Source organism: Lampetra planeri, chromosome 20, assembly GCF_965212315.1.
Source record: "Lampetra planeri chromosome 20, kcLamPlan1.2.h2, whole genome shotgun sequence".
Classification (NCBI taxonomy): Eukaryota; Metazoa; Chordata; class Hyperoartia; order Petromyzontiformes; family Petromyzontidae; genus Lampetra; species Lampetra planeri.
This window is the reverse complement of record NC_136126.1, coordinates 7990443-8011650: the sequence shown is the minus strand read 5'-3', so window position 1 is coordinate 8011650 and position 21208 is coordinate 7990443. Positions and strand designations below refer to the sequence as shown.

Sequence of the window (21208 nt, the reverse complement as noted above, 5' to 3'; positions counted from 1 at the left end):
CTTCCAAGCTTACATATCGTAATCTCTCTATAATTGTCTGAAGTTGACCAACATTTTATATCATCCTCTGCAAAAAGTACATTACGTAATGTTGTTCTGTTAATTAACACAGAAAATGTATTTGCATCCAAGATTGCCATCAACATGATGCGGCAGAACCGCTTTGGAAGAACATAAATTTAGCAACAATGGAACTTGTTGTGAAATCATGTATAATAACTACATACCGGATGTCTATGAGTAACTACTGCCATATACCACACTACCACTAACATTTACGATGTCACAAGCAAACTCAGCTTAGCATGCCGAAACGTATTGCGCACACGAAGATAAGCACACCCACAGGTACTAATAAAGTGAGTATATAAGCACTTTCATCGTCAAGGCATGCGCATACAAGTCGTTCAAAACTTCACGTCAAATGTTTACCTATCTAATTCTGGCCACTGTGCTGTGCTCGGCCGTGGGGCTGAGTGACAGCTCACGAGTGAGGTTGATTGGCAACGGCTATGAGGGCCTGGTCATTGCCATCAACCCCACCGTGCCCGAAGACCCCAAGCTCATCGACGCCATCAAGGTGGGTGAACACCTCCCTTGTGTAACACAACATTTTTTTAAAATATATGTTTAAAATGGCCTTTTTTTTCTTCTTAAAAACGTGCTTGTGTTGTTGAATGGTTTGCTTTCAACGAGTTACATGTTTACGGATGCTTACAGATGACCATGCAATTTATCAGGTGATATTTATACGAATGACGGCACTTTCCGCAATTTGAAATTGAGATAAATTTATCAAACTCCCTTTGCCTGGTATCAGGGATGCAACTATAGGGTAAGCAGCGTATGCGACGCATAGGGGTCCAGTCGGCCACAAAGTGGCCGCGAATCAAAAGATAAGTAAAATTACCTGCGGTGTACCATGGACCAACCCCGATAAACGCATCTGGCTATCATCAAGTTTCAAGTTTAATATATTAGGTATAGCCCTGTGAGCCATTCGGCTCTTGAATCGGGTGCAACCGCAACAAACAAAAAACAAAAACATGAACAAGAAAACATCTTAAAGTGACTATGTGAAAACAGAAAATCCAAGAAAAGACAGTAAAATATTGCAGTCATACAAGTAGAGCATAAAGTTGCGCGAACCACTCCCTTTGAGGATATCCTAAACCGATGGGCCGGCATTAAAGCAAGACGCATAATCGTGAATATTGTACCTTTAAATAGTTTTTTATTAACACTGTCACTGTGAGACTGTCTTCCTCTAAACGCAATACACGGTGCAACTAAAATAATATATGTTAAGAGTTATAGCCTACATTTTATTGCATTATCATAGTATTGTATACGGGTTAAAAACATCCGTAGCTATTTCAGTAAAAGTGAGGGGGGGGGGACCACATTCATATCTTGCATACCCCTGTTGAAATAGCTTGTTGCGCTCCTGCCTAGTATGCAGGTCATGGGTTTCATCCACAGCATGATGCCTGTATATATGGAGTGTGCATGACTTTTTTTTCCCGCGGCATAGGGGTTTTAGGCTTACATCGTGGACAATGAAGGGCCATAAAATGGTATACGACACTCAAATTTAGCCAAGTTTGTGCTTCCTCAAGACGAGTTTTACAGCCAATATTATGATTCCCATTTGATTTATGGAAGAAGACACGCAATGGTCTGGCCACATTTATGACGTAAGACACAGGCAACCAAATAATGCTATCATACGGACAATTTTTTAAAATGCCAATGAATGTTTCAGCTCACCAGTAAGTAGAAGGATAATCTCAAAACCAAATTTAACAATTAGATTCGATGTTTCGTTTGCAACTATGTTACTCATTTCGATTTAAAGCTTTCTGACTGCAGGGATTCATCTTCTTGGTTCTTTCGGTAAAGTCACGTAGAAGGGAAGTAATAAAAATAAAACATAATCAACGTTTTTGGGTTTAGATCGCGTTATTTATAAATGTGTCGTAACCCTCCACCACCCGACACGGCCAATCAGTAAAAAAGTGTCACGTTGACAAAAGACAAATAGTTCACTGCTTTAGCCCACCGGTGTGTTGAAGCGTGAAACCACAACAAATTGTAAATGTTGTGGTTTCACGCTTCAACACACAACATTTACAATTTGTTGTGGTTTCACGCTTCAACACACCGGTGGGCTAAAGCAGTGAACTATTTGTCTTTTGTCAACGTGACACTTTTTTACTGATTGGCCGTGTCGGGTGGTGGAGGGTTACGACACATTTATAAATAACGCGATCTAAACCCAAAAACGTTGATTATGAATAATATTGGTCGCGAAAGCCTACGTGTTAAAAATAAAACAATAAAATTATCACGACATTTCGATTGCAACACAATTCAAATTTTATTGCTGAGGTTTTAAAACCTGATGACGATTGCATGTGTTGCAATCGAAACGTCGTGGGAATTTTATTGTTTTATTTTTATTATTTTACTACTCCTCTTCTACGTGACTTTACCGAAAGAACCAAGAATATGTTACTCATCTTCAGAGCAAGATACAGAATACAAAGTCAGAAAAACCAGATCCCCTGGCCCAGATTATTAAATAGGTGTCCTGAACTCACAGGAATAATCCGACAGGGTTAAAATAGATATTAACCATTACACATTCTAGATTTGAAGCTTTCGTGACTGCAAGGAATCATCTTCTTAGGTTTTTTCGGTAAAGTCACGTAGAAAGTAAAATAAAATAAAAACAAAAATCACGACGTTTCGGAGGCAACACAAGTCTCCGTCATCAGGTGGGACCGTCACAGGCAGATTAGCTGTATCAAGTGAGGCAATGATTCAGGATGTAATCCCTTAAAAGCGAGTTGAGGGGGGAGGGAGAGGGAGGGGGGAGCTCATCAGACTATGGTAGCCAATGAAAGGAACGTATCGGGAGGGAGGGGGGGCGAGGCCAAAAGGGTGGGCGATGGACGTGGAAGCGCTTGTGCCCAAGCGGCCAATTACTGCACACGCCAACACAATGGAGCGATTGTGCGCAAGCGGCCAGCCACTGCACCCGCCAACACAATGGGCAGAGAGGAGGAGGGGGAGGTCTAATACACATGATAGACAAAAGAACGAAAATGATGATGGGTACAAACTTAGGGGGAGCTCATCAGACTATGGTAGCCAATGAATGGAACGTATCGGGAGGGAGGGGGGGCGGGGGGGGGGGCGAGGCCAAAAGGGTGGGCGACGGACGTGGAAGCGCTTGTGCGCAAGCGGCCAATTACTGCACACGCCAACACAATGGAGAGAGAGGGGGAGTGGGGGGTCTGATACACATGATAGACAAAAGAACGAAAATGCCCATGTTTATACCAATGCTGGCTGAACAATGAAGAGAGTACTGTTAAAATAACTGGGGATGTTAACACTCGGTAAAGTACAGTAAAATAGTGCCTGTCAGATAAGATGGTCCAAAAAATTTGTGATTAAGTCTTTTTTGCGTGGTTGATAACATCTTTCCAATGATTACTAAGTTTGTACCCATCATCACGGTTGAAATTATGTCTGTGTTTGTATATTTGTATGGCTTCGTGTACAAACCTTTGATGGTAGCCGGGAGGTTTGCAGAGAAGAGAAACGAAACGTCATGTTTCTGATCGTGTCCGCGAGCACAAGTCAGATCTGAAACACGGCAGAACTGATTCTTCTGCCGTGGCCGATCATTGCTACAACTCGGTGGGCTCTCATGAAATTGTCTTTTCCGAAACCAAGGTTCTCTGCAAACCTCCCGGCTACCATCAAAGGTTTGTACACGAAGCCATACAAATATACAAACACAGACATAATTTCAACCGTGATGATGGGTACAAACTTAGTAATCATTGGAAAGATGTTATCAACCACGCAAAAAAGACTTAATCACAAATTTTTTGGACCATCTTATCTGACAGGCACTATTTTACTGTACTTTACCGAGTGTTAACATCCCCAGTTATTTTAACAGTACTCTCTTCATTGTTCAGCCAGCATTGGTATAAACATGGGCATTTTCGTTCTTTTGTCTATCATGTGTATCAGACCCCCCACTCCCCCTCTCTCTCCATTGTGTTGGCGTGTGCAGTAATTGGCCGCTTGCGCACAAGCGCTTCCACGTCCATCGCCCACCCTTTTGGCCTCGCCCCCCCTCCTTCCCGATACGTTCCTTTCATTGGCTACCATAGTCTGATGAGCTCCCCCCTCCCTCTCCCTCCCCCCTCAACTCGCTTTTAAGGGATTACATCTTGAATCATTGCCTCACTTGATACAGCTAATCTGGCTGTGACGGTCCCACCTGATGACGGAGACTTGTGTTGCCTCCGAAACGTCGTGATTTTTGTTTTTATTTTATTTTACTTTCTACGTGACTTTACCGAAAAAACCTAAGAAGAACATTACACATTCATTTATTGAAATTGTATTGTCATTTATCTGAGACAATGAATACCATATTCATTATAACTACTCATGGATATCAAAACTTGTCAAAACACCTTTGGAACCTCATTTGCCAGTAGCAAAATATGATAATTGTTTTTTTACCCTTTTATCTGGCAACAAAACTGACACCTTTTTTAACTTGTCAAAAGTTAAAATAATTGATTATTGAATACTAGATGGAATCCCGTTCTATCGACGAGGTTATCGTTCCCATCGGCTCAATCCTCGTCTTTTAGCTCTTCTCAACACTCACCAAACACCACCTGTCACTACTCACCACCGATACCTCATTCAACGACTCATTAATTTAATTCATTCTCATTCTTACCCCCATTAAATCACCCGCACCTCTCATTCATTCTCACCTCATTGCTGCATCGTGGGCGGTCCGTTGCGTTGCTAAGGAATTGCGTTGCTCATGAAAGCGTTGCTAAGGAAAGGCGTTGCTACGGTGAAGGCGTTGCTAGGGGAATGCGTTGCTAGGGTGAAGGCGTTGCTAGGGGAAGGCGTTGTGTGCATTGCTAAACGATTTTACTGCACTACTTAACAATTTATCACCTAACTTACCCCATAAAATTGCACACACCTGCTGACTTATTTATCTCTCATCAATTCCTCCCAAATTTACAAATTTATTTATCATTCAGTCGCTCATTCCACTCATTCATTGGTGATCTTTTTTTTGCTCAACCCTCTCATTCAATTACATTCCTCATTATTTATATCAATTCCTCTCATTCAGTTCGCCACTCCCCCTTCAACTCCACCGGCTTCCCGTTCAATATCGCAGTCTTTCCAAATACCTGACGCTATTCTTTACATCTCTTTATGGCCTTGCCCCACATTATCTTGCCCCTCGCATCTCCTTCCATGTCCCCTCTTGTCATCTTCATTCCCAATCTTCTCTGTCTCTCTCCTCCCTGTGCCCAATCCCGTGTTCGGTCCTTCTCCCTCCTTGCACCCCTCCACTGGAATCAACTTCCCCTGTACATTGAGCACCCTCCTTAACACCATCCCATCCCTCTCTTAAAGCCTCACCTCTATTGCCCAATATCTTCTCTCCCCTCGTCCCTCCACTCCTTCACGTCTCCCCTCGCCTTTTGTGATCCCTAATCTCCCTCTTGTCGCTGCCACTCATTCCTCAATCTTGTATCAACTAAATAATTCCATTATCTCAAGCACATTGAGTGAAGGTAATCTATACATATGAAATAGATTAGGTAATCGTTCTTCTCCCTCAATCATTCTCCTCGGTCATTCACTCACTCAAACCTCCCAATCCTTTTATTTACTAATTCTCAAATTTTTGCATTCTCTCCCCATTATCTTACTCGTGCCTTATTCACTTACACATTCTTCCCTCATCCTCGTATTATTTAACTTACTAAATTCTCTCACCTCTGATTTGTCCCTCATTTATTCACTTATTTTCTCAATTGCACACACTATAGTCTGGCGAACAGCGAACATTTTAATTTTGAAACGCACTCAAGCAAGGTATGGTACAATACTTGAATTTCACAGTAAATATAAGTATCATTGTGAATATTTTAACAAAAAGTGTTTGATGTAAAAATTTCTCTCATTCCTCACTAATTCAATCACTTATTACTCCCATTCATTCCCATCCTTGCCTCATTTAGAGTATTAGGCTGCTATAAATGTCCACATAAGCCACTTCGTGGAGCTATCATCTGTAGCCAGTTATAGAACAATGAATAATACCTTGCTGCTGCCAAACTTGTGCACATATCATAAATCCCACCTTTGTTCAGGGACCGAAAGGGTCTTTTCACATGGGATGAGTTCACATATTGCTTGACCAATGTGATATCCCATGCAAAAAATTGCCTCGCCATGCACATATCGGAATCCAAGGGAAATGCTGACATATTTTGAGAACACACTGATACACGTGGTTGCTTTCCCCATCAGCCAGGTGTGTCGACCGATTTGTATGCACACTGTGGGACGTGAGCACCACATGCAGGATGGGCATGACACGCACCTCTCAATGCCGCCGGTCAATCACGATGTGGTTACGGGCGCTTTTTTCTCTCGTATGGCTGATGTAGATTCAGAGCAACAGCTACAATTTAACATTCAGGTGGTCAAGCCAGATAACTGCGTCAGAAGCAGCGAAGTGTATCGTTGCAATGTCTCCTTCGTATTTGTGGATCGGGCATTGCGGCGTTATATGTTTTATTGTCTGTTCTGGGTGAGCACAGTCGCACACTGGAGAGTTTTAAATTTTCCATTTGAGCATCAGGTATTCGCATCTGCCATGGTTGTACAGATGTAGTTTAGGGTTGACCATTAGCTTCGTGGAAGATCAACCCAGGGATCTCCTGCGTTGGGTCTTTCACAAGGTGTCTGCGAGTTATTTTGAACTCCATTCAGCTCTACAAGCTACATCAGGGTTGAATTCGCATTGGTTAAGGTTAAGGGCATGGGTCCAAAAGGGCTTGCGTGAATTCAACCGATGACGAGGGACGTTTTTGAGGATACGGGGGTTAGAAAGGGAGGGGGGAGCTAGAAGGTGGCAAGGTAAATGATGTCACCATGCATGACCAAACCCAATCCTCCAGTCCACCCGTTCAGGAGCCATGCTTGCACTGTGCAGGGATCACAATGCCATCACAATTGTTTTAATAAAACTCGACTTTTCTGAATGAATTACTGTTTAAAGTCCTGAGTCTAATTTCCACGAATTTAATATTATTTCTACAGCGAATTAGTAAGGTAAAACAGTAAATGTTGTGTTACCATTACATGTTTCTTATTAACATTTCGCTTAATAGGCAATGGTGACAGATGCATCTGCCTATCTGCATGCAGCCACGAACAACCGAGTTTTCTTTAGAAATGTCAGCATTTTGATCCCATCTTCCTGGGCGTCTAAAAACTACACACGGCCAACATACGAGTACTATGGCAAGGTAAGCAATTACAGACACGAGGAGACGCAATGAATGCATGTCAACATGTTGATGTACTCGTATTTTTTTATAATATGGAATTGAATATATGAGCTACAATCAGTGTTCAAAATGGTGTTTCTCAAATCGAGTCCTGGCAAGTAGATTAATGGTTACCAATCTTTCCCTTTCATATACCGTTTAAACAATACACACCGCATGCACCTGATGGGTTGGTAATTACGGAAAGCTGTACCGGGGGGTGGTGTGAAGATTGGATTTATTAAAAACGGATTAAACAATATGCGATAATTTCATATTTGTTCCTCAGGTTAGGGTTATGTGAGATACAGCACTCACTGAAATTTATAATTTTTCCCAAAAAATGTGGCAGACTCCCCACCTACAAATTTGCGAAATAGTGGCAACAAAACCACTACATCAATCGCGTGGAATGGGACACTACGCCTTCTCAGCTCAATGAATTAGCCATGCCCCCCAAATGGTAAAAAAATGCAGTGGGTACCTATAAGAGTCTAATGGCCCCTGCATGCATTGTAATACAAAAAATACTACACGATTCAGCCACTTTATGTTTAGACAGATTCGGATATTAAAAGTTTTCCAAATAAAAAACAGATATGTATATAAATTGGGCAAATATCCCAAACAGAAACCTCTGGAATTTTAGTTTTTTTACAAAATCTGCATAATCGCTTTTTTTCATTTTTTCACGAAGGCGGATGTGCTTGTTCATCCGTGGGACGACCCTAAGGATGACTCGCCGTACACTCACCAGTACGGGCAGTGCGGTGAACCCGGCCAATACATTCAGTTCACCCCAAACTTCCTCCTGGATGACGAAAACCTGAAAGCGTACGGACCACGAGGTAGGCAAAACCTCTGCTTAGGAATAATGCGCAGCGCTTTGTTTTAACCTACTGAATCAACTCAGGGATGTGTAATACATGGGTACTTATTTATTGGTATCTTCTGTTATTAAATATTAGCCCACACCTGTGAAATCTCAAATTTTCACCCCAAGAGATGTCAACTCGATGCACTCACAAATCCATTACTCACCACCCTCATCTCATTACATGTTTCCTCATCCTCCATGAAAGCCGTCGTGCAGGGAGGGGCAAAATTTGTTCTGTAACCATTTAAACGTGCATGGCATCCTCCCCTCCCAAAATCTCATTCATTTTATGGGCAACCCTCTCTACTGACCAAGTTTTTGGCTCAATGCCCAATCCTATAACATTCTGACCAGCTTAGATGCTGCAGACCAGGCAGCTCAGTCAAACTAATCTGTGATCCGAGTACCGAGTGGCTTACGCAATTCCAAATTGCATAGGTCAAGATTTGGCCCATTTCCGATTCCCTACAGGATTTACCAATGGGATTGTGTACATTTTTGTGAAAACGTAAAGACGACAGGGCCCAGTCGTAAGTCCACTACTACTCACGTCCGCATACAGCAAACAACAACAAAGATCCTCCATATAGCTTTAACAGACTTTTTGGGGAAAGTGCTGGGGCTGGCACGGCACACAAGAGTGTGGGTGGCCAACACTATGCCCGGCCACCTTTGTCTCCCTAGTGGCGATGTTTATACACCGCACCAGATGCTCACCTACGTTTACAAATCTGGTATCTTACAAATACGACAACCATAAATACACACATCCACACACTCTCACAATCCCACACATACAACACATCAACACGCGTGCACTATCACAAACAAATACTGTAATATTACCGAGTGCTACTTGGTCTTCACCAAAGTCACCTCATCTAAATAAATCAGAGTTGCCACACATTCACTCTACCTCAATAGCCCTTGTATTCCCAACAGACAAGTTCATGTCTGCAACTTTATCTTGTGGTGAAATGTAATAATGCTAAAAATTACCATACAAGTGTATTGACAGCACACCAGAGACCATCACTTTGACATCTCTACCAAAAGGGTTAACATGACAGTTTTGCATCGAGAGTTAGAAAGGACATGCAGTTGGATGGAAGGACAGCTTAAGACCTTAGATACACCGTTTTTTCCTTGTTAAAGGTGCACATTACCCCTGTATTTTGAAGCATCAGTTGGGGGCGCATAATATAAAATGGAAGACAGTTCTTCATAGCAATACATTACTGCCCAGAGGACAGAATACCACATCCACCCATTCAGAATAATATTACAGATGACCTCTCATTATTTTAAAGCAGCACGTTCACTTTCAGGTTCTGAAAGACAGTTATCCACATTGCATATTCTCCCCCCCCCGCCCCCCCCCCCCTGTATAATTTTCCAAAACTGGAAGAAAACGCATGTGTGTTATTTCACAGGAAGGGCTTTTGTCCATGAATGGGGCCACTTTCGCTGGGGTCTATTTGATGAGTACAGTGAAGAGGAACCTTTTTACGTGGATGGAAAGAATCCAGAATTCACGAGGTGGGTATCAATGCTTCAAAACTGTATGCATTGAATTAGAATTCAACATAGATTTGGCTTACATTTGCAATTGTACCTTTTATTAATTATTTCACTACCGTATGCTTACCAAAGCTATTTAAATCAGTATTTCACTGGATGTGGCCAGGATTGTACTTATACCAAGCCAAATACCGACCTGAATATTTGCAAAAGGGCACACTCCTAAATATTTGTGAAATTCTGACGCTAAAATCATTGAAAAGGTGTTGATAAAATGGCCAGAGAAGGTGATACGCAAACACTAAGATGTTACAGCACTCATCAGGGAACAGAGATGAAGAGGGAGTGCTCTTGCGGATAACATATGACAACCAAACAACATTTGTATTAACAAGCATAACTCTGATCATATACCCAAACGGTCAACACTAGTCCAGAGTTTTCTTGTTTAAATAAATGCTGGTGGATAGCATAATTCTAGAAGGTCAATGGTGCCATTGTCTAAAAATGTATGCAGGGAGGCAGACGGTGGTATTCCTGTTGATATATTACCCACAATGCACCTATCACTCAATACAATTTTATTTAGGACAACACACATTCAACGAGCCACTTTGGAGACATTCGATAACCAGAACACACATCGAGGTTTGAATGTGCACTGTAATATCATTTCTCAGTTATATATTGCATGTTTGCCATTTCATGTTTTTGATTTACAGGTGCTCCAAAGACATCACGGGCGGCATTGGCAAGGTGACCTGCAGAGTGGATGGTACATGCACGGTGGACAAGTGTAAGATAGAAAGCACGGGCCTACCTGAAAAGGGTTGCTCCTTCCTCCCAGACGAAGTTCAGACAGCAAAAGAGTCCATCATGGGTCTGCAATGGATCAACAGTGTAAGTGTTCATTCTGTATTAAAGGGTGCGCGCTTTACACATGTAATATACGTGAGAATACAAGTCTGTGTGCGTTCTTTGTTTTAATCCTCCTTACACCGCATGCTAGGAAAAGCATCCAAAATAATGTGGCAAGTTTAACACGTAGGCTTTTGCGACACAGCCGAATAAGAAAGTTTTCACGTGAACAAAAAGTTGTCACGTGAGGATGGTTTAACACATTTTATTTATGCAATCTGACCTAAAATATATTATGAATCGTAAAAATGCGTAATTTTTACGTTTTACATAACTTTTAATTCCCCAATCCATTTAATCTTGCAATTCATATTTTCCCATATACATTGCAATATTTTTATATATATATATATAACAAAGTTGGACCTTTGCAGAGGAAGTATTCATAGAGTTGTGGAAAATAACCCTTCATGGGTATGTTGGCAACATTGGTCAACAACCAGGTAACTAAGAACATTTAGTGTAGAGAGGAATTCACCATGGCTGGAGAAGCAACTTCTTGTTGAGATCTTACCAACAATTGTTTAGATATTAAGCCAGGGAATTTTGGAAGTGCCATGAGAGGAAAACTTCAGGGTTTCGTGCGGAGAGCTTTGAGCGCACGGTTGGTGAGCTTATTGGCTATATAAAATTGCTTGGAATAAGTAGTGCTCCTCCTTCTGGAATAAAACGACACAATAATGGGCCTCACTGCAGAGGTGTGGACTCGAGTCATGTGACTTGGACTCGAGTCAGACTCGAGTCATGAATTTGATGACTTGCGACTCGACTTGGACTTGCATAACAATGACTTTGTCCCACCTATGAGATGTGGACTCGAGTCATGTGACTTGGACTCGAGTCAGACTCGAGTCATGAATTTGATGACTTGCGACTCGACTTGGACTTGCATAACAATGACTTTGTCCCACCTCTGCCTCACTGTATAGCCTCGTAGAACTACCTGCATACCAGTCGGAATTACGTACTATAATCACCCAGAAATGCCTGTCCGTCCCGCGCGTGACGTCACTCCACATGAGGCCCCCCCCGCGTGACGTCACTCCACATGAGGCCCAACCCCCCTCATTAATATTCATGAGTGGGTGAATTTTTACACTAGCGCAGAGGAAGGTCCAGCTGAATTAAATCATTTATTACGCAAAATCGCTTCAAATATGACGACGTTTCTTTACAGAAAGTGACGGTAAAAAATAAATCTACGCAGCGCAGTGTTGCATCCGTGCGTGACGTCACTGCAAAAGAGCCCCTCCCCCCCTTCATTAATATTCATGCACGCGTGGAAATTTACACTAATGCACACGAAGGTCAGGCACTCCACATGCCACACCACTCTTCTCATTAATAATCATGAGCGGGTGACGTCACTCCACATGCCTCACCCCTCCACAATAACCATGAGGGGGTGACGTCACTCCACATGCCGCACCCTCCCCAATAACTATTAGAGGGTGACGTCACTATTCTATTGAATATTTCAGATTTACTGCAATATACACCCGTCCTTGGACGGGCAAACAAGCTAGTTTCCTTATTGTTGTCTATTTTTATTTATTCCTGGGCACCCTATAAATTATGTAGACTAAGATGATTTCACTCAGGATACTCTTGTAGCAATATATAGTGATTTGTAAAAAAAATACTAAAGGAGCAACAACAAACACCACCTTTTAATCACCATAACAACCGTATCTTTGTAAATCAACTGTTAAAGCACACGCTCATAAGCTCCACTCCTTCATGACATCACACGCACGTGCAAGAGTTCTATATTCTGAAATGTACAAATTTTACGCAAGATACAAATGTAGATCAATCCGATCAGCATGAACTCACGAATATATGTACACAATTTGTGGACTACAGATTGAAACACTTTTCACCTTAAAGCACATAATTGGTAATACTTTTCCAAATGCAATACACGACAGTTTTTGCATGGCATGCAAAATTATAGTAAAACACAAACGTGTACAGTTTTGCTTCAAAATAATGTTTAACGTACCTTAAAGCTAAAAAATGTATTAACATTGACATGTGTTAGTATTATGCAATATTTCAAGTTGGTAAACTATACTCTTCCTCATGAAACTCTTCGTTATGTATTTGAATTACTCCAGGTAAACACATTCTGCACTGCAAAAACGCACAACCGACTGGCTCCGAATCGACAAAATCGTCTGTGTGGCTTGAGTAGCGCCTGGGAGGTCATGCTTAAGCATGACGATTTCAATAACACCACCCCTGCCAGCGGCCTCACACCGCCAACATTTAGCCTGCTGCAGCCCTCAGCCAGAGTCATCACGCTTGTCCTGGATAAGTCTGGCAGCATGAGTGCGGTGAGTTACTTCTACTCACATGCCCATTCTCCTGTTCTCAGAGGCAAGACATCTTGCGTCACCATTAATGCAAGCAGTTACAGTTGTCTAGCACGTTTACGAAATGAAAGTCACTTTGATCCTAAGATTTATTGAGTGCCTCTTTCATTCTATTGATATTATGCACGGATATGCATGCATCACGAAGTGAATTATGCGAATGATTGTTTTGTCAATGCTTCTCTGCTGATTATTAAGTCTGTATTCACATTTCTATAATGTAATAATAGCAATTCGTATGGAATGTTTCTAATTTCCTTCTCTAACCTCACTCCGACATAAAACTCTCAGAATGGCCAAGTGCCACCTAATTGCACAGCTTCTTGAGATGTGGTCACATTTGAATTCTTTATAATACAAATATATTGTACTGTATAAACGTACTCATGGTCAAATCTCCTGTTCTCTCCCTTTGCATGCAGGCAAGTCGTCTGCCGAGACTGCTGCAAGCAGCCGACATTTTTATCATGCAGATTTTACAGGAAGGAGAAACGGCTGGAATTGTCACTTTCGATAGTGGAGCCCAAACCCAATGTGGATTGACCAGAATTAATACCGCAAGTCGGGAGACACTAAAGTCTTGCTTGCCCAGGAATGCAGGTGGCGGGACAAATATATGTGCAGGTCTTGCACGAGGATTTCAGGTAAATAAATCATTTAAGGCTGATGTGTTTATTTTTTGGATCTTCATAGTATAGATGCCACATTAGTAATAAACAGAAGTATGACTCACCATGTAAACAAAATGTATAATAGATGTTTTTTTGGTTCAATCGCGTAAATATATAAATGTGTCGTTAAACCCGCCACCACCCGACACAGCCAACTAGTAAGGGTTGTCACGTAAACAGAACGTGGCCAATTCGTCACTAGTACAGCAACACCGGTGTGTTGGAGAGCCAAGCCACAACATTTACAATCTGAGTACGACGTTTCGCCAGTAATTACAACTAGCTTCATCAGGCGATAGCCAGATTTGTGGAGAAGTCCACCTGTTTCGTTCCTTAAATAGAGGCGTAGATGTGGTGACCACACTTGTGAGCTCTTCTTGTGAAAAGTGGCGGGGGGGAGGGATTAATGAGTCAACGTACATTTTGCATGCCTCTTTATTCGAGCCCATTGATCTTGTCCTTCCTGTCCATTGTGTGTAATAAAATAGCCGTACCAACGATAATCCCTATTGAAGTATGGCCTGTATAGGCATGCATTGAAACAATGTAGTATTTGATGATTATTTGATGATACGTTATACTCAGATTGCAAATGTTGTGGCTTGGCTGTCCAACACACCGGTTAGTGCTGTACTAGTGACGAATTGGCCACGTTCTGTTCACGTGACAACCCTTACTAGTTGTATGGCCGGGTGGTGGCGAGTTTAACGAGACATTTTTATATTTACTCGATCTAACCCAAAACACCTCTATTATAGATATTGGTCGTGAAAGCCTACGTATTTAACCAAATCAAGTGTACTTTTGTATCCTGTGGATCTTCCAAATGGATATTTTTGGGATAATGTTTTACAGCAGCATTTGCTTAATCTGGTAAATCCTGGACTAGTTTCAACGTTCAGTTCCTTCAACAGTCAGATATGATAATACAAATGCTGCTGTATTGCTCGTTAGGGACTGCTAACTCCAGGGATAAACTACAGCAGTGTTTGTGTATTTGCTTATTTATTTATCACCCATGATGCTGTATGATAGTGCATATTATATTTGGAGAGAAAAAAATCAGTGTTGTAATAATTTAAACTCATTGAATTGGAAATAACATCATGATAAGTATTCTGATATTGCAATGTCATTAAATGCATTGTTATTACTGAGAATAAGACATCTTAAGAAACAATAACAAGATAAATAAAAGCAATGTGAATTTATTTTTTAAACCAAGGATGCATGATGCAATATTAACACTGCAATGTTGATGCCCTCTGGACAGGTTTTGTCTGCAGATGACGGCAGTGCCTCTGGAGACGAAATTATCTTAATGACCGATGGCGAGGATGGTGGCATCCGTTCTTGCTTTGAAGCTGCACTCAATAGTGGATGCACCATTCACACCATCGCCTTGGGACCAAATGCAGTGGACGGCCTCGCTAACTTCGCAGAATTAACAGGTGACTTTTATTAGTTAGATAAAAGAAACACACACACACATTGTGTTAATATCCCCTCCTCCGCTTCCAAATTTATTCAAATCAATCCGAGTGATAATGCTTGATTAAGATCACGCCTGAAACATAGTACATCCGATGGGGAGACTGAACTTTGCCATAGGAATGTGGAATTACCATTGCAGGGTTAAAGCTACCAATGCAAATGAGTATCAGTAAATGCAATACAGAAAGCAAATACATTTAATATGAATGCATTACATAACGAATTTATCCTTATATAGTACAGTGAAACCCCAATAATCCGTCTTCAAAAAATTTACAAAAAGAAAAAACTTTGCATCGCATGCCATAATTTGGAAAGTCTGTAGGTGTAGTCCGCATTTTTTTTTGCAGATTATAGGAGATGTGCACAATAATTCCTCCTAAAGTGCATGGCCAAAGGAAATGGGAACATTGAGGACAATTGACGGTTTTGATACGAGATATGGGTTGCTAGAGCAGACAGAGCACGTGAAGGGAGAGGTAGCAAGGGCAATTCCATAAAGGATCATGAAGATGGTGAAGCTGATCTTAAAAAAACAAATTCCTGCGCGAAGGTGGCTGTGTGTGAGACTTTGAACCTGTTAATGTAAAATCGGAGAGCCAAAAATAAGAACTAACACCAAAAGTTTAGTTGTTATTTTTGGCTCTCAAATTTTACATTAACAGGTAAAATTTCTCACAGTAACACAGCCACCTTCGCGCGCCGACCTCGAGGTGGCGGCGGCTCTGTGATCTCACATTAACATGCTAATCTCTCACATTAACATAGACACCTCAGCGCACTCGCCGTGGAGGCCGCTCACCGATCTTACATTAACATGCTCATTTTTACCTGGCAGCCCTTTAATTGGTGGAAACCCACCGCCAATCGCAGTCGCTGTTCACCACCGACATTAACATTAGCTGCCCCGCCCATGCTGCTGACATTTGGGCTACGCCCATTTCAAACCTTTATAAACAGTTTGCCTTTAGAAGCTAACCCCCTTTTCCTGATGACGACTGCTAGTGTTGCGATCAAAACGTCGTAGTTTTGCAAAAGCAAAACATTAAAGTAAGATTTGGTACAGTGCACAAAATTCAAAAACTGGTATCTGGCACTAAAGACGAATTGTCTAAATTATCAATAGAAGGTGTATATCGGATTAATTGTTTATGTGGCAAATGCTATATTGGACAGACGGGACGCAACATCAGTGTAAGACTAAAAGAACACCAAAGAAACATTAAATTATCTCAAACACAACTGTCGGCAGTGTCAGAGCATGCTTGTCAACAAGGACACTCAATTGATTTTGATAACGTTGAAGTGTTTGTGTTAAAATGAAATTTTACTGGCCAAGACTAATTAGAGAATCCATTGGAATTGAGAGAAACAGAAATAACTTCAATCGCTCTGACAGCTACAGGCTTAGTGCGGCCTGGAAGCGAATTATCAAATAAATACAATTACAATTCCTTAAAAGGGAAACAAATACCGATGAATAACAATTGAATGATTACCAATCTATATAATTACAATACCCTCCCCCTCCTTGCCTCGAATCACTGCACCAGATTGAATTGAATTAAATGATGACGTCACCCTGATGCTGCTCTATTTAAGACCGGAAGCAACAGGAGAGCTTCACCATTCTTGCCCGATGAAGCTGATTGTAATTATCAGCGAAACGTCGAACTACTCAAAGTTTAAAATGCTGTTGATTCTCTCTTCAGCACACCGGTGGGCTAAAGAAGTCAATTAATTTGTCCTTTGAAAACGTGACACATTTTTTACTGATTGGCCGTGTCGGGTGGTGGAGAGTTACGACACATTTATAAATAACGCGATCTGACCCAAAAACCTATATTATGAATAATATTGGTCGCGAAAGCCTACGTGTTAAATTTGTTATTTTATTTGAAACTATCGACGTGACTTTACCAAAAGACCCAAAGATTATGAATTGCATTTTATTTTTACCACTCGCCAATGCGGTGGGTGTAACCACAATTTTAGTATCATTTTGGGTGGCATTATAATGCTTCATAATTATACTCTCCCCTCTATATTGGAGTTTAACCAGTGTCTCAGACTAAGGGAAGCACTGTGACGTAACGCCCCCAATTGTTTCTGCTTTTATAGGTGGTTTGAACTTTTATGCAAGTGACAGCTTGAACGCCAATGCTCTTGTGGATGCGTTCACATCCATCACTGAAGACAGTGGAGACTCAGATGTGTTGGTCATACAGGTAATGGACAACATAACTACTATCTTTATAATATACACCGTTATAACAAATTGTCGACTACATTAATCATTTGCATAGAAACAAACTGTTACAAAACTGGGATTTAAGGTTACTACTTCGCTGCCTGTCCAACAAACAATGGTATGTTCTCCAAATACTCGGTACCCTTCAAGTAACTATTCTCCCCTCACTGGTTTCTCTGCCATTGCCACCGACTTTTCTCAGCTGGCCACGCTCACCAGGAACATACCACTCCTCACCATCTGATACTGTCACCAGATACTCACCACTTACCTGCCACCACCGCCAGTCACCCACAAGACACTCACATGTAGGACATTAACAATATTTCAAGATATATGATCAATAATCAATAGAAAAAATGTTTCTTTTTTTTTATTTCCGAGTACATATTCTGCTTGATTTCCTTGCCAGCTGGAGAGCACGGGTAAACTTCTCACCATGAATCAGTGGATGGATGGAGACGTCAACATCGATGCCTCCATTGGGAACAACACGCAGTTCGTGGTCACCTGGCAGTCAACAACTGTCCCAGAGATGAACATTACTGATCCAAATAGTTTTACCTACCAAAATGGAAAATTTGACATTGACCAAGCATTTAAAACTGCAAGACTAATTATTCCAGGAAGTGCCAAGGTACGTCTTGTACAACAATTGTTTAGGGTTGAAAATGTTTGGACCTTGATGAATGGAACTTTACAGACACTAAACGTTGTTATAAAATCGGTGAATGTCATAATTTCAAACAAGATTTTCCCGTACGATTAAGTGCATGGAATAAATCATGCATATTCTCTCTAGTAAAGATATTTGTTTTCATTCTCAGGCTGGGACGTGGAAATACTGGATAGTCAATAAAGCTGCCAGCACGGACACCCTTACCCTGACGGTCACCAGCATGGCGTCCAGCAAGGGGGCGCCTCCCATCACGGTGGAGGCACACATGAAGGCCTTTGGCAGCATCTCTTTGAGCGCCTTGACCATTTACGCCGAGGTGAAGCGTGGGACCACGCCTGTTGTCGGCGCAAACGTCACCGCTCTGATCGAGAGACCTGGCAGCGCAACGCTCGAGATTGAGCTGCTGGACAATGGCGCGGGTACGTTGTGGGTGTGAGCAGTTCACAAACAAAATGGTGGTGCTGTTTGATAGATGTTGTCAGCTTTTGCCAACCTCATTGTCATCCGCTTGATCTTGAAAATATGGCATCATCAAATATTTAAACAATGGTCATGTTTCTGTTGAGATAGCTGGTGTCACTTATTTTAACAGTGATATTATGCCGTTCTATATTTTATGTAGAGATAATGTAATTTTATATCTGTTTTTTTCTCTGAGCTTAATGGTCAGTCTTTTCTTGCTCTATTCAATTTCGGGGCCACCCTTTACTCATAGAACCTTGCTTTAATTTTCCAATCGTACACATGACAAATTATTTCCACTTGTGCGCAGGTGCTGACATAAAGAAGGACGACGGAGTGTACTCCAGATACTTCACCCAATACACGTCGAGTGGCCGCTACAGCCTGAAGGTCAGAGTGGCAGGAAGTAAAGGGACAACGAGGCTGGCTCCACGCAGAGGCTCCAAGGCCATCTTCATTCCGGGAATTCGAAACGGGAAAGGTGATCCTTGCTAAACAGCCAGCAACATGTGCCTACACTCTAAGTAGAAGTACAATGAAAGTAAATACTAATTAAATTTTTTATTTAACAGGATAATCGTTGTAATCGCTCTATCTCTACCAAAATATAAATTACCGTGGCTCTGTGTCATATTGAACTCTGCTCTGTCCCACCAGGGGAGCTGGTGGCAACGCAGGTGCCAGCTCCGGCGGGTGGGCAGGTGCTGGTGCCGAGCGAGGACTTCAGCCGAGTGGCATCGGGAGGCTCCTTCCAGGCGACGGTGCCGCCGGGCGGGCCCCCGGACATCTACCCTCCGAGCCGCGTGCTGGACCTGACGGCCGAGTTGCAGGCGCCGGGGATCGTCAACCTGGCTTGGACGGCGCCCGGGGACGACGCCGACTTCGGCCAAGGTGCCCCAGCCACACAGCCACACAGCCTCACACGCACGGCGCTTACAGCTGACCACACATGAACCACCATACCTTGCTGATCTTGCCAAGGAACATAAACTATAATCCTCGCAGCGGCTTTTGGCTGGCCATCGAACAAAGACGATCACCGTATCGCGCCCTTTCAGGTGCACTTCTGCGGCCGTCTGGAATGTTCTTCCTTCTGATATTAGGAAGCCACTGGAGCTAAATTGAAAAGAATTTCTTTAGAACTGCTCTTTGTTTAGCTTGTTATCCTTCCCTTGCACCTCCGATTAGCACGATTGGTTATGTACGGTGTGAAGTAAGTTCAAGATACATACATGTATTCACAGATACATACATGCATTCACACATACATACATTCATTCACACATACATACATGTAAACATGGCACGCACATACAACCTCTGTCAGCCATACATGTCGCACTCACAAACTGCCTCCAGCAGGCACATTGGCATTCACTCACTCACTCACTATCTTCATCACACAGACCTTCTAGGATGTTCAACATCCACTTTATAGCATGGTAATATCCCATGGTATTTTCATTCAGTGGTAGATTTGAATAGCCAACAATGTCCTTCGTGACATGACTGACTATCAATTAGCCATGAATTTACACCATTAATACTCCATTTCATAGATCATACTTTAAATTATATGATTACGAAACATTGTTCGCTGTTTTCCTATGTGACAGTTAAATGCTGTTGTTTGGATCCCCTTCACAGCTTCAAAATATGAGATCATCACGAGCGACAGCATCGAAGGCTTGCTGAATAGCACAGAGGAAATGATCGTGCCTGAAGACAACGTCACACTGGGAAACACAAGTGACCCGGCGGTCGCGGGTTCCACTGAAACATTTGCCATCTCAATAGCTGAGCTCCAGCCAGGAAACAGCCTCTATTTCTCTGTACGAGCCATCGACAAGAACAACAACAAAGGAGAGAACTCCAACGTGGCGTCCGTGGCACCTGCGTTGATTGTTGTCCCAACCAAGGCACCAAACGGTGGTGGTCCACCAACAATATCTAAACCCGCATGCACAGTGTACTTTATGGTAACCATCATCACTCTAATAGTGTCGGTGTTCCCTACATCTTAAACAGCCTGTGATCTGTCACAGACACTTAATGTGTGTATGGAAAAGTTGTCAGAAAATACGCAATTTGTAATACTAATGATTTTACTTATTTTTTTGCAACAGCTAAAATGCATAATTTAACCATATAATTTTGCTGCTGTTTTCGATACTTTTTGCAAGTAATAAAAAAAGTACCATGCAGACAAAAAGTATCATACAGCTAGTATTTAGAAATCACTGACTTTACATTTGATGAAAATAAATTGTATATGCTGTAAACAATAAAAAAAATGCAATAACACTTTTTAAATCGCTTTTAAAAAATTGGGACAATAAAAATTGTGAATTTTCACTCCCGTTTCCCTCCTAATTTATTCGATAAATTGCTGCACGGCCTGTTGAAGAGATGTGTTAAGGTCATACATCACTGGTGACCCATTCTGTGGGTTCAAGGTCATATAAGCAGAATTTGACCATGAGCAAAGAGGTGATGTTCTAACCGGAACCGATAAACACAATGACTTAATAAAATAATACTCTAG

The 21208-nt window shown here is 41.8% G+C and overlaps 1 protein-coding gene across 1 annotated transcript; it reads left to right on the top strand.

Moving 5' to 3' along the window:
* The first annotated feature begins 378 nt into the window (after positions 1-378).
* On the top strand, positions 379-21018 carry LOC144724392 (calcium-activated chloride channel regulator 1-like). The gene is made up of 14 exons (XM_078603482.1): positions 379-580; positions 7254-7391; positions 8110-8260; positions 9723-9828; positions 10533-10710; positions 12849-13067; positions 13529-13750; positions 15051-15228; positions 17393-17499; positions 17935-18159; positions 18350-18620; positions 18974-19144; positions 19321-19554; positions 20311-21018. Exons 1-14 carry the CDS (start codon positions 425-427, stop codon positions 20685-20687), a joined length of 2733 nt encoding a protein of 910 aa, XP_078459608.1. The 5' UTR covers positions 379-424; the 3' UTR covers positions 20688-21018.
* Positions 21019-21208: the final 190 nt, after the last annotated feature.

Excerpts from the sequence above, each read along its gene's own strand:
- LOC144724392 (XM_078603482.1), top strand. The coding sequence starts at position 425 with ATGTTTACCTATCTAATTCTGGCCACTGTGCTGTGCTCGGCCGTGGGG. Across the intron at positions 18,160-18,349 it reads TTATTCCAGGAAGTGCCAAG|GCTGGGACGTGGAAATACTG; the intron begins GTACGTCTTGTA and ends TTTCATTCTCAG. Across the intron at positions 18,621-18,973 it reads GCTGCTGGACAATGGCGCGG|GTGCTGACATAAAGAAGGAC; the intron begins GTACGTTGTGGG and ends ACTTGTGCGCAG.